The following is a 17373-nucleotide window of genomic DNA, read 5'->3' on the forward strand; positions in this document are numbered from 1 at the left end:
AAACAACATTAAAGCAATATAAAAGGCCGATCAAATGCAAAACATGAACCATATCCGTACACCACCATTAGAAAAAGACCCAGTGACAAGTAAGGTAATCGTATCATGAGAAAAAAAAGTAATATACAGAAAAAAAGGCGAAAAGGCAAAAGATCATCTGCGGAAGCCAGCGCGAGGATGATTCAGGTATCGTGGCATACTTCAACGAACTATGCAGTCATCGCAATAGCAGGGGCCGGAGACTGTGCAGTACTGGGAGGCAGCGACGAGACGTCGCCCTCACCCTCGCCCGCATTGCTCTTCTCACTCGGCACAGCACTGCTCATGAGGTTTGCTTTGCTAACACTATCGCTATCCCCATTGACAGCAGCGACAGCAGCAGGAGTAACACCATTCACCTCTTCGGCACCGCTTGACTCGCCTGGTGTCTGCTGCTGAGGTAGTGGCTTGGGTGTGTGCCAGCTAGATAACCCCCAGACGACGCCGGTGAAGCTCTTGAGTTGGAATGATTTGCGTTCCCATTTGCGACATGGTGCACCGCTGCGATCGAGGGCGCGTAGACCAGCGTTGATGGCGCCTTGGTTGGCTTTGGGGCCGAGTTTGTGGCCCGGCGGTACAAGTTTGGAACTGTCGGTAGTTTTGTCATCCCTGTGAATGTTAGCAAGTGAATTCCAACTAGCTTCTCAAGTTCAAGAATGGAGAGCTTACAATTTCAATCGCTTCTTGGCTGCGCTAGGCCTGCTTCGAGCTGGTTTGGGAGCATCACCAGTCTTGTCAAGGGCTCTCTTTGTACCCCTCGCACCACCTGCACCATTGCTCTTCTTAGCTTTTCCTGTTTCGGTAGTAGCTGCGGGCGTCGAAGCTGCGTCGGACGCTGCGTCGAAAGAGGAAGCTTGAAGACCTGCTTCTCCGCTGATGGATGATGGCGGCGACGAGGCGTCTTTGATTTTAATGTCCTTCTCGTCGACGGAAGGACGCTCATGAGGGAAGCGGCTGAGGAGAGTTGAAGAGAGCTTGAGGACGATTGTCCGGCTTGGTTGTGTGGTGTTTTTGGGTGGTGTAGGCATGGTGAGGACTCCTAGTCTACCGGTCGGGCGATATCCTGATCAAATTGTTCGAGCGATGTCGAATACTTGGTAGTAGTCGAATGCTAGTAAATCACTTTTGTGTTCTTGTCGAAATAGTCGAGAGCAAAAACACAAATACTCCGTATGGATTAATTAGTGTTGAAAATCCAACTGGTGTTGTCAAGCGGTGAGGCAGCAACAATGCAATAGTCAAGGGGCTGACTGGTCGATCTGTCACGACGAGGCAAAGTGGTCGGAGGCAAAGGCGCGGCGGCGGTGGAGAGAATGTGGCATAGTCCGGAGGTGGAAATTTGGTGGTGATGATTTTGGCGATAGAAGTACTAATGAGGGTGGTGATGGGGATGGCGAAGAGATGGAGGAAGAGGGTGGAGAGGGACGGAAGGAGAGGGAAGGATGGCGTGTGGTCGGTTTCATTGTGGTTTTGATTTTTTTTTCCCTTTTATTTTTTTTCTCTCTTTGGGTTGGGGGACGCTGGATCGTTTAGATTAGCAAAGAAGGCACTGCGAGAGTTGCGCGCAGTTTTCTGTCAGGAGACGGTCGGGTAATGGTAATGCGGGTGTATGAATTGCCCGAACACAATCAGGCTGGCACTGGTTGGCAGTGTGTAACGCGTAACCCTGGCGTATGGTAATATTACGTCCCAGCCACTCGTTCTCCTTGTTTGCTCCTTTCTCGGCTTTCTCTCTCTTATACTCCGCGATCCATGTATACTCTGTGCTCTTCCACCATCACATATTCCCTCGTTTAGTTACGCATTGCGTACGGTCTACTTTACTCTGTACGGAGTACTAGTGCTCCGTACGCTGTGCATATTGCCCATGGTCTAAATTTATTTCTGCCCTTTTAAATAAAAACACTAGACATGCCACATGCCATCCGGAATGCCAATCCCTTTCTGACTTTGACTGATTCGATTGATTTGGCCAGATCCACAGTCAGTCACACCCTTGCGAATCTTGTCACCGAACGAGAAACCACACGCGATTAGACCGTCCGAACCAAGAAACCATCACCGCCATCCTCCACTCCGTACTACTGGGTAGTAGGTACATACGTACTATGAGTAGTATCTATGATCCATCCATTGCCGGCGCCGCTCACCTCGGATGTCTCGGTGTCATCATCGTCTTACAAGTTTACCAGGGCTAATGGCAGTGTCAGTTAACTACTACTCTGTCAGATAACTCACCACGTAGCAAGTTTGTCTGTAAGTTACAAGTGTTCAGTTCAGCTACGTCTCACGTAATTGTACGTATACTCCAGCACGTCCCCACGTAGAAAGTCATACACGTCGTGATAATATTGCCTTTTTAGGAGGAGCTCGACTTATCATACAGCATACACCTGCGTATGGGTTTTGTGACGTGTAGACTACATGCCTCCCTCCGTACAAGCTGATCACTCGACCGATCACCCGACGCTAGGCCAGGTATTAACTCTACTACAAGTAGAGTATGCGCCTCTACAAACAGTATTATAGAAAATAAAGGTATATTCTATGACTAACTAGTTATCGCACTACGAATCTACAGTTTGCCCTGCCCTCCGCCTCTGCACCTGTGCAACCGCCTCTTGGACTTCAGGCGCACTCCGCACACTGCCCACAACCAGTCCCTCCTTCATCCCTCGCCGCAGCAACGATACACTCTCTTGATCCCCCCGGAACGGACTCAACGACAAATCCAAAATTCGCGAAGCCTCAGTATCCGCCAACTTTGACAACTGCGCTACCTGAGCCAACTGTTGAAGCGTCTCCTGCTTCAATGGTGTGCCGCCTTTCGCCGACGTAGCTGTTTGAGTGACATATATCGGCGTGATTTGCGAAATGAAAATGTGCACTGTAACCGACACTCGGCGCGCTAGTGAAATGATCTGAAACGGCAAAAGGTACAAGACCGGTGCAGTTGTGGTTTTGGTGAGACCGATGTACGGTCGGATAAGTTCAGGTATGTAGTCTGCAGATATGACCAGCGAGAATGACCGCGTCACTAGGACAAGTTCAAGAGCGATCAAAGCTGCAAAAGTGTAGAACCGCCACTGTCGAGAAAAGAATTAGTGACAGTATTATACCAAAAGATCGGAAGTGACTCACATATCGTCCCCATGATGACCAATAGACCCAGTTCACCACCAATATAGCTCCCAAACCCCCAAGATACTGAATCAACGCCTTCTTCAAACCAGTATACAGATAATCCTGCGTGGTCTTAATATTTATCCACTCAGTAACCTGCGGTCCAAACTGATCATACGCAAACCGAACCGATGGATCCAACAGTGTATCCTGGGCCTGTTTCAAGTACACAAAAAAGCTGTCCGACAACGTCGTCTGCTGCTGCTGATTCAGCTTATCAGGATGATGTTGAGCGGCCAGCCGCCGAAATCGAGATTTGATAGTCCGCTCATCAGCCAACGGCGAAACGCCTAGCAGGCTATAGAAGTCTCCCTCGGCGCGGACTTGGTGGAAACTTTCGTAGATGGTGTAGAAAAGGTAGAGGGTCACCACGGAGATGAAGATACGGCGACGGTGTTTGTTGAAGCGCGGTGAGCCGGGTTGCGGTCGTGGATCGCCGGCGCGGATGGTGAGGCCGTAGTAGACGCTTTGTAGGATTGAAGCCACATACTAGTCGTCGTCAATAATCATTCATCAGCTCTAGCGATTAAGATAAGACATACATTTGGTAGAACGGCCCAGCCGATGTACGACAACAAGCTTGACATGATGACAAGCTATCAAAAGCACAGGATCAAGAACGCAAAGTAGTCGCCAGAAATCAACATGTCTAAAACACAAATAGAATGATAGACAAATTAAATCGCGGAGTTGTTTGAAGTGTCATTGTTCATGTTTACTTGAGATATAGTTGGCACTTCGGATACAATGACTGTATCTCCGTCGCGACTCACCGCCTTGGTCCCAGCTTCTTTCTCAATCGGTCAGTTTTTCTGCCGCTTTTTTTTCTTTCCTCGAACGAACTTGAATGAATCTTTAAACAAGACCATTCATTCACCTCGACAACTCCGTCGAGAAAATTCAACATGCCTACCGAATCTGTCCTCCCAGAGAGGAAACGCAAACACAAAAATAAAGAGCACGAACCCTCCAAAAAGCGCAAAAATGCCGCCACAACAGCCTCCGGCGATGTCGAGATGGAGATACCCTCTTCACCCAAGATAGAAAAAGGCCGACAAGTCGTCTCAGTTACCGACGCAGCAAAGTCAGATGCTGGCTCCCCATTCCGTCTTATCAATGCGACCATGTATGTCCCACTCTCGCCGATTTCGATTTCTTCCACACATGCCTCCGCTTCACTTATTGCGGAACACTTGGCACCGTTACTTTTGACGTACTACCCTCCCTTCCAGGGCATTGTGTTGGCGTACTCCAATGGTTCGATTTCTGAAAGCCCACCGGTGCCGGGGCAAGTCCATAGTTCCTCATCGCAGCCTGATTTCGATAATCCGAAGCCATTGACACTTGCTCTGACCGCTAATGAATACGGAGTTCTCTACTTATATCTCACCGCGACATTTTTGATTTTCAGTCCGCAAAAGGGTCAGGTTTTGGAAGGATGGATCAATGTTCAATCTGAGGGGTTCGTGGGTGCTATTGTTCATAACCTGTTTTCTGTGGGCATTGAGAGGAAACGACTCCCCAAAAGCTGGAAATGGGTTCCTCCAGGTGCTGATGAGGATGAGAGTAATACGGCCAGTGATAAGAAAAAGGGATACGTCTCTGCAACATCGGGTGACGAGGATGGTTCTTCTGGTAGCAACAAGGTGGCCTTCGACGCTGAGAAGGAACATTTTACACCTCTGCCCAAGAAAGTTAGTCGCCAACCTATCAATCTGCTCGACTCAGATACGAATATGCTCGGAGAAGAGTTTGGCGAATACGATGATGAAGAGGACGATGAGGCGTCTAATGCGACGGGCTACTTTCAAAGTGTTTCTGGTCACCGTGTTCGCGGCACAATTCGTTTCCGTGTCCGAGATGTAGACGTTATCCCTGGCGCCGATCCGGATCGTGGATTTTTGAGTATAGAAGGAACCATGCTTACGCCGGAAGAGGAGGCACGGTTGGAGGAAGAAGAGCGCAATGGGCCTCTGCCAGTGACGAGACAACGTGATCCGTATGCCATGACCGGTGCAGCAAGTTCGCAATCAGTTTCACAAAGTCAAAACTCGCAAGTTAATGTTGCAGAAGTTAGGTTGCCAGAGACAGCGACACCAGCATCGACTACAACAACAACAACAACAGCAGCAGCAAAGTCGGAATCTAAAGACGACAAGAAAAAAGAAAAGAAAAAGAGCAAGGACAAATCAAAGTCCAAGACTAAGGAAGTAACAGTTTTATGAAGTTCAGAAGAACGGTGTTAGGGGTCATTTTTGTCTTGTTGCGTTTGTGTCATTGTTATTATTGGCATATGAAAATATTGTACATATTTCTCTATACAAAGTTCATGAAGGAAAAAGCCGAAATGATAGATTTGCATAATTTCATTGCATACGGATCGTGCCATGCCTGTGAGATTGCTCTCACTCTTAATGCTCTGTGTGTACGAAGTAGCACCACCTCTTCCTCAGTGACTAGAGCAATGTCTTAGATTGACTATAGACTATATTGGTACAAGATTGAATCACCCGAGGGAAGTCAAAGGGATGCCCAAGGGAATGCTGCCTGAAACATATGGAAAGAATGACGCTTCCCCGACAGATCTAACTATGGCTATAGCACTGAAGGAGTATCCTCGCGCGGTTTCTCTAGGTAGAGTTGTGGTGTGGCGGAGGGTTTGCAGATTATTCTTTCGAGTTGTGCCTGTTCTGTTGATGTTGGTGTTGCTTGATGGTAGAGAATATGAGTGTCTCATCCTTGTGTATTTCGGCCAGAAACCAAGTGTTAATGCAGTCTTATGTACCTCGAGATATCAAAGCCAGGAGAAAGGATGGAGACTCGCTTTCACGATATCCATCATTGCCACTAGCAAATCAAGATGATGGTGAAATGATGTATATCCATATGGGTACCTGCGTAGAGTGGAAAAATCCGGTCTGATTTTCGAAAGCTTGGGATTCGAAACTAGATTTCTCCATGACAAAGTGGCTGTCTCCTGTATACGATTGTTAGTTGGGGTTAAAAATAGATGACAGAAAGAACGACTTACGACACGCGTCAAGAAAAGCGCCAAAGGTCTCTTCGTTTCGGATTGTTGCAGCTATTACGAATTGTTTCACGCCGTGTGATGAGAATAGGCGAGATATTGCGTCGACGAGAAGAGGTATGATGGCTTTATCGTAGGTCTACGTAGACTTCGGTCAAAAAATAATGCTCGTCTATCTTCGTCAATGATGGACTTACCAAATCAGCACCACAAGCAAAATCAAATTGCTCCTCTGTTCCATCAGTAGACAATGGTTCACCCCATAGCCACTGCCTTCCTTCAATAGCGTCTTTGCCTTTGACGAAACCATTCTGTTCTAGACACGGCCCATTAAAGACATCAACCAGTTTCGCATTTCCATCCGTCATAAGTACTCTCTCAGCACCAAGAAACTTCTGACATAACAATGAAACGAAACCAGTCCCAGCGCCGAGTTCTACAATCCTCTTGCCTCGTATTGATGCTGGTGATAATGGTTCATCAGAGGAAACCGAAGAAAGATATGTGCCAAGATGCAAGGCAGCTTCCCAAGTACGAAACCCGGTTGAACCAGATCCGTAGATCAAGCCTCTTGACTCGAACGTCGTAATTTGCTTTCTCTCTCGGTATGCGTCTTGGGGAACAGTATAAGAGACGAAAGAAAGCTGTGGTTCTTCCGTATCTAATGATGATATGGAGGAATCCTCTTGGATCGGTTGGGCCATCAGATCAGTCATGGCCGTCATTAAAGGCTCGATGATTTCCTACAGAGATCGTATCAGCCGTCTATTACTACATACGTGAATTACGATATACGCCCCCGGGGGGGGGGGGGGGGGTACGTACATCCTCCTCAGGATCCCATTGTTGGTCATTCTCGATAACAGCAATGAGCTTCTTCAATAGCCTTAGTCGATACGCAGCTGGCGGTATGACGGGAGCAAGAAGGTCTTCATTGAACATCTCGTTATAGATGCGATTTTGCGTGATGGGATTCTTGAGAACGGTTGATGAAGGTATAGTCAGGTTTCTAAGCTCCACCAACTCGAAATATTGCGCGATAAGACGCGAGACATCTTCTGTCTCTGCAATAGACGCCATGTGAGACCAACATCATATTGAAGTGCAAGATATAGAAGGTTGAAGTTGGGAACGAACATCGAGAAAGCCCGAAAAGGAAACCGCCGATTATGTAATACAATACACTCACTTTTATTGGTTCGTCAGCCACGACCACACTAGACTACTTTCAGCACTAGCGCGGCTAGCCGAGCACCAGCCCACATGACTTTTCAACGCACGAAAATTGATTTGTGTGCGTTGAAGCGATTAGACAGCGAACCCGCCAACATCCACCATCCGCCAACTTTTTTCTGTGTTGTCGTCGGAAACACTGAATCTGTTCTTTTTCGACAAGGGCTTTTCGACAATCAGAAAAAATCACCTTCATCATGGCCGACGCTCCTATTACCTTGCGGACGCGCAAGTTCATCCGCAACCCTCTTTTGGCCCGCAAGCAGATGGTCGTGTAAGCTTTTACCTTGTCCCTGTGTGTTGAAACAGTCTGTACATGTTCTCTTCGGATCTCTTGATATGCTTGGACGATTTTTACGATGGATTTTGCGATTTGAATTCGGTGATCGATGCGGACAGTCGACAGACAATAGCGATTCGATAAAGGACCTGGATCGATCAACACAGCAGATACGATGGGTTTGGGCGAAGAAAGCAAAAACATGGACGTTCATTATGCGAAAAGGGCAGAATTGATACGTATCGCCGAATAATACATTCAAATCTGGGGATGACAAAATGGCATTGGTCTCGTCTCGCTGCTCGCATCAACCATCGGTTTGTTCGAAGACCCGCCGCAATCATCGTCAGCATATCAAGGAGGATCGAAGGAACAGTAGAGACTGTTTCTTGCATCGACTTTGCTGGGAATTTTCATTCTAACACATCTTCCAGGGACGTCCTCCACCCCAACCGCGCCAACGTCAGCAAGGATGACCTCCGTGGGAAGTTGGCCGATCTCTACAAGGCCAACAAGGACCAGGTCTCCGTCTTCGGTTTCCGCACCCAGTTCGGTGGCGGCAAGTCCACTGGTTTCGCCCTTGTTTACGACTCACACGAGGCTTTGAAGAAGTTCGAGCCTCACTACCGCCTCGTCCGTATCGGTGCTGCCGCTAAGATCGAGAAGGCTAGCCGACAGCAACGTACGTTATTTCCTCTGCAAGATCGACGACAGGATACTGACCTCTCACAGGCAAACAACGCAAGAACCGTTCCAAGAAGTTCCGTGGTACCGCCAAGACCAAGGGTCCCAAGAAGAGCAAGGACTAAATCATTCCTTCGCCGGGGTGATGATGGTGATACAAAAAAGGGCGTTGATAATTGCATTGAATTTACGAAATCTGGGAATAAATTACTATTCTTTTTATTGACTCCAACAACAAACATTACATTTTTTATCCGAGTTTCAGATCTGTTCTTGTTATATTTTGGGGCAAGTTCAAAGCAAACAATGCATCGTTCCCTTTTTCTGTAAAGTCTGTTTGTGTATGTATGCACTGTGCAGTCTGAGACGAGAAAAAGAAAAGAGCAAAAAGAATACAAAACCAGAATACCCTTCATCTTTTATCTTGCCATTCGATTTCATGGGCTATGAAATCTTATTCTCGTCTCCTATCCTTCTTGTATGCTACATCGAGATTCGAACAGTAGAGAAGAAGACATCAATCAATCTATTGAAGTCCATGTTTCTACAAATTGAGATTCTGGATCATTAGACAACTGCTAATCATGTGACCTGACGCCTCAAAATTCAGTCGAAGGCTGGGCGATGGTTGGCTGTGCCTGTCCATGGATGGATACATATTTAGGTTTGCTTGCAGTCATGATCTTTTGATCACATCTTTCAATTGTCACAGCTAACCCTTGACAATGGACCTAAGCCATTTATGGCCCTGAATATTTGGCCATTCGACATCGGATGGAAGAAATTGGGATCAATTAATAGGGCGAACAAGAAGATACTGTTGAAATCTACTATGTAGTTACTCTGTAGGGATGTTTACACGATTGGAACCATACTTTACCTAGTACAGTAAGGTACAAATGCTTACTAACCATCTCATCTCAGGGATCCGACACTGTGATTGGTCAAAGTTTCAATTTTCGTTAGCCCTAAGAAACCACTAAGCCTAACTAGGAATGTGGTGGTATTAGCTCGAAATTCCTCCGTCATCATCTATCAAGGCACAGACGATCATGGTGTCTATTTTTTCTTTCTTCACGTAAAACTTTTCTTCATTGCTCAATTCAATTTCTCCGCTCATTAGAATGCATATGCAAGCAATGGAACCATCGGGCTGATTCAACCGCTTGTACGAACCTCCAAGTATGGGAATCTAAGCATACTGCTTCAGGTAGTCGACATCAGAGTCCAATTTTGTACTAACTAACTATAGCATCAACATTGTTATCAGTCAAAATATCGGGATCAATCCAGAGGAAAGAGAAAATGCCTTCCAGGCCAAAAATCAACACGAGGGTTGTAAAAACCCTCATCCGTTGCTGGGTTCCGGCATGGGTAGGTGTGGTGTTGATGTTGATTCATCCATCATTACAACGGATTGGTCAAGCATCATTCTTCATGATGTAAGGCTAGAGGCACCTAGGGCTGCTGTATTGGACGAATTTGCTGATCAATTGACATGTAGAATGATTCAAATGATGTGCCCTCCGGCCGGCATAGAAACAATCTTTATCTTCACGGCATTCTCTCTCTGGTTGGGTATGCTCCTTGCCTGGGGCTGGGGATCTATCGTCATGAAAGCAGCCTACTCAGCGCGGCCAGCTGCAGACTACCAGGCGCAATTACAGCACCTGCAACAGGTTGCGTCGCAACGCGCCAATCAATCAGGTCTACCAATCGCTACCGAGGCACAAGCTTTAGTTTATGAAGGGTATATGCTGGATGCTCGTGTCTCTGCTGTCTTCTTGGTTCTCGGTATTTCCTTCATCTACTGTATCTCGCTTCTACGCATGAAGAACCCCAAATTCATCTTCACTCAACTTTTCGGGATCATCATCACCGATATCTATCTCACAATCGGTCCACTGTTGCCAGCATTCAATGGTACTCTGCCGACTCTGATCATCGAACCTGCCTCGATAGGATTGGGACTTGCTTTTGTAGCCTCGCTTTTACTCTTCCCTCAGTCCACGTCTCATGTCACCCTGGACGCAATGGAGAAGATTGTGGATATGCTCAAGATCCCCTTGAAGACAACCATGGAGGGACCAGTGGAGGAAGAGAAAGAAGCTCAGGTGCTCGCCGGCTTTAATGCCACGAAACAAGGCCTGCTCGGTCAATGGAACGAACTACAACCAATGGTTGGATTTCTAAAACTTGATCTCAGCATTGGTCGGTGGAACGACAAAGATATCACAAGTGTGGTGCAAGATCTGCGAAAAGCTTTTATTGGTACCACGAATCTTTTGAACTTTCAGATATCTCGACTTGGTGGCACCCTTCAGTCCCAGAAGGCTCTGGCGCTGGAGCCACCCACTACTTCTTCCTCGGAGGACAACGTTGAAGAGGCCGAATCAACAGTGACGTCGCTAAGAGAGAAAATAAAAGGCCATAAAGATATTGGCTTTCATCAATTGAATGAATTTTCCGTCTTTCTCAAAGCCATCAATGACTCCGATAATGCTGCAATCCGGAATGAAACCCTGACTATGCTGTATGAAAATAGCACGGAGGTCATTGAAGCTTCTATTGAAGCGTTAGACTCAGTCAAGGAATGTTTTCATACTGTCAATACTGCAAGGATGTTCAGTCGTCCATCCCAGGAGACTCAAGAGCAACATGTCAAACGAAGTGAGACTGCTTTGGAGAATTTACGCGCTGCACGAGCCTCCTTTGTCGAAAAGACCACCGAGCAGTTACTGGAGGCTAACGCCGAATTATTTGATGACAATGGCAAAGTTAAAGCTATGAACACTCACCTGCGTCACCGGTTCCGTGCTGTCATGTTCGGCATGATCTTCGAAGAACATATCCTCGGTGTCGTTGATGGCATCCTTCCTCTACTCGAAAACTCTGCTTCGCACTACAAGAACAAGACTCGCACCCGGATATGGTTCCCTGCTGGAATCCGATCTATCGGAAAATGGATATTCAGACGATCTGAAAAGGCACCCGTTAGCGCAGAAACTCTGTTTGGGGATCCAGACGAAATTGTCGATCAGTCCCAAGTGCTTCAAGATAAACTGGGCATTGCCAGAGGTATGAAGAAGAGACCAGGCTCGAAATTGGGGAGGACGATTAGCTGCTTTTACCGGTTTCTTGTTTCCCCAGATTCCCTCTACGCAATTCGCATGGTGGTAGTATCAATCGCCGTGGTTATACCCGCCGTCATCCCTCATACAGCTGGATTCTTCTACAAACAGAGAGGTATCTGGGCTTTGATTATGGCCCAGACGACAATGCTTGCCTACATGGCTGATTTCACTTATTCGGTGATAGGGAGGGCTATTGGTACGGTCGTTGGTGGTGTTCTAGGTCTCGTGGCTTGGTATATCGGGTCTGGAAAGGGTGACGGAAACCCATTTGGTCTCGCTGCTATAATTGGAGTGATGCTCGTCCCGATTTTATATGCACGTGTATTCTTGCCGCGTCAGTTCGTGATACCAGTCATAATGGGTGCTGCGACATTCTTGTTGGTGATTGGCTATGGATATGATTATAAGTAAGTCACCTAATCACAATTATCTATCAGGGAGGACTTTGTCCTAACAACATGGTATAGACACGTCGTATCCTACGGTTTACCAGGCTATGGATACGAAATCTTCTGGCGGCGTTTACTCCTTGTCCTCATCGGTCTCGCAGCCTCGATTATCGTGCAGATCCTCCCACGTCCAGTCTCAGCAACTCGACACGTTAGCAGGGCACTGTCGAATTCAATACGAACGCTATGCGACCATTACGCTCTCCTTCTTTCGTCACTGGGGGAGTCCCACAACCCCGGCCTACAAGCCGTCGTTGGACAACTATCCATTCAATTGTCCAGTTCCCTCGGTGCACTAGACATGTTGATCGCACTAATCAGACTCGAAATCTCAACTACAAACTTTGACAGCGCTGCCCTTCGCAAAATCAAGACTCTCTGTCTAGAACTCAACTACTCCCTCGGGCGTTTGCTATACATCACCTCCTCCCTATCCATTGAATACCAAGAATTGTTATCTCGCGAAGTAGGCCTTCGCAGCCATCACGCCATCGGCGATGTAATGGCCGTGCTCGGCGTAATCGAGCAATCCCTCAAAACCGGCGATGCGCTTCCAGAAGTCCTACCCACGCCGCTGGTGAAAAGATGTTTTGATCATTGGGTCAAAGCTGATATTAATTTGGTAATGAGTATGGCAAAGGTGAAAGAGGAAGAGTATCGCAAGTTTTGTACGGCGTTGAGTTCGTATTTGAGGTTTTTGGGAGCGGTGGATGATCTTGTTTTGGTTATGAAGGAGACGTTGGGAGAGGCGCATGTTGTGTCGAGGGAGTTGTTGCATCAGATTTAATTTGCCCTATTGATATTATTATATATTTGAATATACATATGTAGTCTGTTTGGGCAGAAGATATCAGTTAATTGAGCGAACGTTTTGACGAAAGTAACTGCATCCATGGATATCAGACCGAAGAGAATATATATAATCTCTACATATTCTCATCAATCTGGAAGTCAACGTAAACTGCCTGGCTCATTGAATTAGATATTACAATTCTGTGATGTAAATGACCTATGCCACCCAAAAGATGTTGAATGCTTTGTCTATCAGGGCATGCTCGTTAGATTTCCAAGCAAGATAACTAAAGGGGCAGACGGATATGTGCCTTAGGGGAATAGAGTAGGGAGTATTCAGGTCACAACATCGAGAAGTGCGCCTTTTATGAAGAATGAGAAACCATCATGATTTCAACGAAGTGCTACTTCGAGTTTCAAGTCTAGATAGTGGCGAGTCGTTACTACTGTACATATAGGCCTCCGAACATCAAATTAGGCAGGCAATTCAAACATTCACCTTCAGCAACTCTTGCGCATTCTTATACAAAAACCTCTCCCAATCCTCCCCTTCCTTGATCAACCCACTCTTCTTAATCTCCTCCAAGAAGGCAAACCCTTTCTCATTCGCCGAAAACGGATAATCAACACTATACAACACCCTCTCAATCGACATGGTTTGCAACAAACACGCCAATGGCGCCAACGCAAACATTCCACTCGTTGTCACCCAGATGTTTTGCGTCCATACTTCTCTAAGTCCTCGCGATCTTCCGAACCTTGACGCAATCCCAATCACCCGCTCGAGTTGAAAGGGTAGCATTTCCCCCATGTGGCCAATAATGATTTTGATGTTGGGGTATGTATCAAACAGACCAGCGGCAAAAAGCCTCAAGATCGAAAGGGCGGTATCAGAATGCCAGCCCCAACCATACGCACCCAGAGCAGCGGCAATTCGATCATCATAATTACCCCGGTAATGAGCAGCCACCCCAGATTCCTCGTCGGGGTACGAAGGATGAATATAAATCGGCGCATCTAATTCCTGCGCCTTCTCAAAGACAGGCCAGAATTTCTGATCATCATAGAACTGGCCGTTTGTGTGGTTGTCAATCAAAGCACCCACAAACTTGTGCTGTGTTATGCAGCGCTCCAACTCCTGCACTGCGAGTTGTGGTTCAGCTATGGGTAAAAGCGCGAAACCAGCGAAACGAGTCGGGTTTGCAGAAATGGCGGAGGCGAGTTCGTCGTTTGCGGCTTGACACAAATATGGTGGCTGGGCGCCGGGGCCGTGGGAGATTACTTGCAGAGAAACATGGCCGTTGTCGAGGTCTTGAAGACGCTCGGTACTTAGAGTGTTGAGTTTGGAGATGATTTGGGAGGGGAAGACGGCGTAGTGGTCTGTCTCGGAGGCGTCGCGGATGGCGGAGGAGATGTAGTGCTCTTCAAGGGTTATGATGGGTGTCATTTTGTTTGTATGATAGTATGTCTTGTTGAACCTGAATATCGAATTTCCTTGGGCTGTTTGTCTTATACTTCTTAAGCTCAAGTTCGATGTAAAGAAAATGGATCTAGAGAACATCATGAACTGGTTTCTGTTTAGAAAGGCACTAACTTGTCTATTTATATTTATCTCTCCAGCGTCACATATGCAGCAGCCTAGAGCCAGATGGCTCTTAACTCCAAAATCCGAGAAATTATTGTATATGAAGTTTAAGCCTAAAGTCCGAATTCATGTGAACATCCAATAAAGTGAATTAATTGAGGATCCTATGCGGATTTGCTATACGAGACCTCGGAGATTTTTTTTGTTAGGGCTTGTTGTGGCTCGGAGATGTTTAGGGTTATGGGCTCGGATTTAGCCTTCGACATCATAGCTCGGAGATGCCTTATTTTGGCCTCAAACAGCATAACGTAAGATTTGAATGGGACTACTTCGCTCGCAGATCATGTAAGAAAGAAGTGAATATTGGAACATGATACTATATACAAATCTATCCACGTTTCTCCATAGATGAAGATGGCGAGTAATGCGGTATCGTCAACCTCGGCTGCGCCTCAACAACATACTGAACTCCATCATCAGAGGCATAGCTCGGTGGACGAGGCTGGTTTGACGCCGCTGTTGCGGACGTCGCCGTCGTCGATGCTGCCGGAGATGTAGATGACGATAATTGAGACGAGGACTCGCTGTTAGAGGTGGATACTTCCCTGGAGTGCGATTGAGGGGCGGTTCCTGGGTTTTGCGCATTTTCCACTCGTTGCCAGTAGAGAAGATTTGGGTTTATGCGCTATATCTTTCGGTTAGTATATTTCAATCAAGAAGAGGATTTGAACATACCACACTGCTACGCCAGAGACCATATGCCGGCGGCGGCGCGGTGAGTTTCGTCGGCGCCGTCGCAGCAGATACATTATTACTACCATCCGCTGCTGCGCTTTCAATTATAATCTCCTCATCTCGCGCAAGCACGACATGGATCGGCTGCGATGGTTGCGCATACCCTAACGGGCCTACGACACTGGGTACACGATGCAGACCTGTAGCTCCATACCTCGCAATCTTGGTAGCGAGTAGACATGTCCGGGCGAACGAGTGACAAAAGACCATAGCTATAATCATGATGAGTAGGATGAAGAATATGTGGTATGTTTGCCCTTCGAGGGTTGTGAAGCTTATGGCGTAGACGAGGTCTGCTAGCTGTTAGTCCGAATATCACAAAAAGAGAAAGAGAGGGGAAACGTACATAGAGAGATCAGCATGAGTAACAACAATCCTGTTACAGCGCAAATGATGAGGTGTTTGCGGACAAATCTGTCCTTGAGCGCGATTCGATATGCATCCTTGATTTTGCTGGGAGGTGCTATTGTCGATGATGATGGTGATGATGATGAAGGATTGGAGGACGGCGATGAATTCTTCACCGGATATCGGATCCAACCATCTATATATCTCCTGCGTCGTGGTGGCTGGGGGGAACTCGAAGCAGATGGAGCCGTATCATTATTGCCTGGGTTGCTATTATTCACAGCATCTGGTACCGGTGTCACTCCAGCGCCAGCCGAAACTATATTCATATTCGCAGTACCATCCGTATTCGTAACCCGTTTTGTTCTCTTCCAAGACTTCATAAATCTCCCCGCTGTTTTCTTCCAAGTTGGTGTCTCGTCATTCTCGAAAAGTGAGGATGTATCAGCTGGATGGGCAGTATTGTCCGCAGCGGAACGGGGTTGTGCCGCTGTTTGCGAGTGAGGAGAATCCATCAATCGACTCTGGAGATGGCGCTGCTGGTGGTAGGTGGTGGAAAGTATATGCGACGGCGAAGAAGAAGAGTACCAATGATCGGGAGTAGAATAAATATTGTAATGAACGTCGGAATCGAATCTTTGAAAGTGAAATCGTATCGCCGAAAAGCGTGGTATCAAATATCATAAATGACAAACAACAGACAGACAAACGGACAAAACACAATATTAGTAGTCGGTAATCAGCAGAAACTGTCCAGCAGTTCTTCTTCAGAAATAAAACAAATCAGGATGAGCGAGTGAGTGGTATCATAGAGCTAAAGGAAAGGATGGAGATCAGCACAATCCCATTGTGCCGCACAAGTGCGCAGATTAGTATTAGAGAGATAGCCTCCGAAAAAGTGGGAAAAGAGATAAAAGAAAAGAAAAGGAAAATGAACGACCGAGAGCCAAACGATTGGAAATTAATATATGAATCCTAGTGGCCCTCCCCAGGTCTAACTCCAAGCAAGTGGTTCACGAAGGGGAGTTTGAGAAATCAAGAAAGCTAGTAACGAATTGGAGCTAAGAAGAGATGTCAGGGGTCCTTCCGGGATTGTTGCCGATGTGATTTGCTTTGCTTTTGTTAGTGGCAGAGATAAAGCTTTAGCACTAGTCTAGGGAGGGTTAAAGGGGGATGAACTAGGGCTTAGGGGGGGTGATTGATAAGTTGATAGTCTCGCATGAAAGCCCTGGTTTGAGGCTGTCCTTGTTTGTACCCCTGTGATTTGACAGGATCAGCTCGATTTGAAAGAGGGTTAATTAATATGATATTTGAGTCATTGAATTATAGGCACGTATTATGCTTAGGTGACTATGTGGTGCCAAAACTGCGTAATACGGAGTGCGTCTACATGTATCAGCATAACCAATGCGTTTCAGATTTCGCCTTGTACATAGTGCTTGATACGTAGTCATACAAGATCCAAACCCGAATATTGTGGCACCAGTGTCTCATATTGAGACTTGCTACGTCCATGCAAGACATTTGGACACCTTGCCGATCCACTCAATTAGAAATACATTTGATAGTAGTTATATTGTAGATATCACCGATTCGAGGGATTGTCAGCATGTAATTAATCATGAATTTTCCAACCGACATGCTGCTGATATGCATTGCAGTTGAATAGATGAGGCTTGCAGGTGGTGTCACGAATGCTCTAACCTGAACGCGACCGGCGTGAACATAAGATCCTTCTGGTCGCGAGTGCTAATATTCTGAGGCAGCGTGACGGATCTCGGTCTGCAGTGTAAATATGCCGCTGTGTGACCGATGACACGGAA

At 46.7% G+C, this 17373-nt stretch overlaps 8 protein-coding genes across 8 annotated transcripts; 3 read left to right on the forward strand and 5 right to left on the reverse strand.

Moving 5' to 3' along the window:
- Nucleotides 1-209: 209 nt before the first annotated feature.
- EYB26_009552 (uncharacterized protein) lies at nt 210-1067 on the reverse strand (the record flags this gene model as incomplete). The annotated part of the gene is made up of 2 exons (XM_054268802.1): nt 210-648; nt 709-1067. 2 exons carry the CDS (start codon nt 1065-1067, stop codon nt 210-212), a joined length of 798 nt encoding a protein of 265 aa, XP_054124777.1.
- A 1539-nt stretch (nt 1068-2606) lies between these two features.
- EYB26_009553 (uncharacterized protein) lies at nt 2607-3809 on the reverse strand (the record flags this gene model as incomplete). The annotated part of the gene is made up of 3 exons (XM_054268803.1): nt 2607-3125; nt 3181-3711; nt 3765-3809. The coding sequence occupies 3 exons, from the start codon at nt 3807-3809 to the stop codon at nt 2607-2609; spliced, it is 1095 nt and encodes a 364-aa protein (XP_054124778.1).
- Nucleotides 3810-4127: 318 nt separating this feature from the next.
- On the forward strand, nt 4128-5447 carry EYB26_009554 (uncharacterized protein; the record flags this gene model as incomplete). Its single annotated transcript, XM_054268804.1, has 1 exon — nt 4128-5447. One exon carries the CDS (start codon nt 4128-4130, stop codon nt 5445-5447), a length of 1320 nt encoding a protein of 439 aa, XP_054124779.1.
- Nucleotides 5448-6077: 630 nt separating this feature from the next.
- Nucleotides 6078-7330, reverse strand: EYB26_009555 (uncharacterized protein; the record flags this gene model as incomplete). Its single annotated transcript, XM_054268805.1, has 4 exons — nt 6078-6199; nt 6254-6389; nt 6448-6993; nt 7076-7330. 4 exons carry the CDS (start codon nt 7328-7330, stop codon nt 6078-6080), a joined length of 1059 nt encoding a protein of 352 aa, XP_054124780.1.
- Nucleotides 7331-7680: 350 nt separating this feature from the next.
- EYB26_009556 (uncharacterized protein) lies at nt 7681-8572 on the forward strand (the record flags this gene model as incomplete). Its single annotated transcript, XM_054268806.1, has 3 exons — nt 7681-7757; nt 8198-8445; nt 8496-8572. The coding sequence occupies 3 exons, from the start codon at nt 7681-7683 to the stop codon at nt 8570-8572; spliced, it is 402 nt and encodes a 133-aa protein (XP_054124781.1).
- Nucleotides 8573-9752: 1180 nt separating this feature from the next.
- On the forward strand, nt 9753-12817 carry EYB26_009557 (uncharacterized protein; the record flags this gene model as incomplete). The annotated part of the gene is made up of 3 exons (XM_054268807.1): nt 9753-9889; nt 9952-11988; nt 12049-12817. 3 exons carry the CDS (start codon nt 9753-9755, stop codon nt 12815-12817), a joined length of 2943 nt encoding a protein of 980 aa, XP_054124782.1.
- Nucleotides 12818-13309: 492 nt separating this feature from the next.
- Nucleotides 13310-14269, reverse strand: EYB26_009558 (uncharacterized protein; the record flags this gene model as incomplete). Its single annotated transcript, XM_054268808.1, has 1 exon — nt 13310-14269. One exon carries the CDS (start codon nt 14267-14269, stop codon nt 13310-13312), a length of 960 nt encoding a protein of 319 aa, XP_054124783.1.
- A 526-nt stretch (nt 14270-14795) lies between these two features.
- Nucleotides 14796-16065, reverse strand: EYB26_009559 (uncharacterized protein; the record flags this gene model as incomplete). Its single annotated transcript, XM_054268809.1, has 3 exons — nt 14796-15092; nt 15143-15495; nt 15549-16065. The coding sequence occupies 3 exons, from the start codon at nt 16063-16065 to the stop codon at nt 14796-14798; spliced, it is 1167 nt and encodes a 388-aa protein (XP_054124784.1).
- Nucleotides 16066-17373: the final 1308 nt, after the last annotated feature.

The sequence above is a fragment of the Talaromyces marneffei genome, chromosome 8, assembly GCF_009556855.1.
Source record: "Talaromyces marneffei chromosome 8, complete sequence".
NCBI lineage: Eukaryota > Fungi > Ascomycota > Eurotiomycetes > Eurotiales > Trichocomaceae > Talaromyces > Talaromyces marneffei.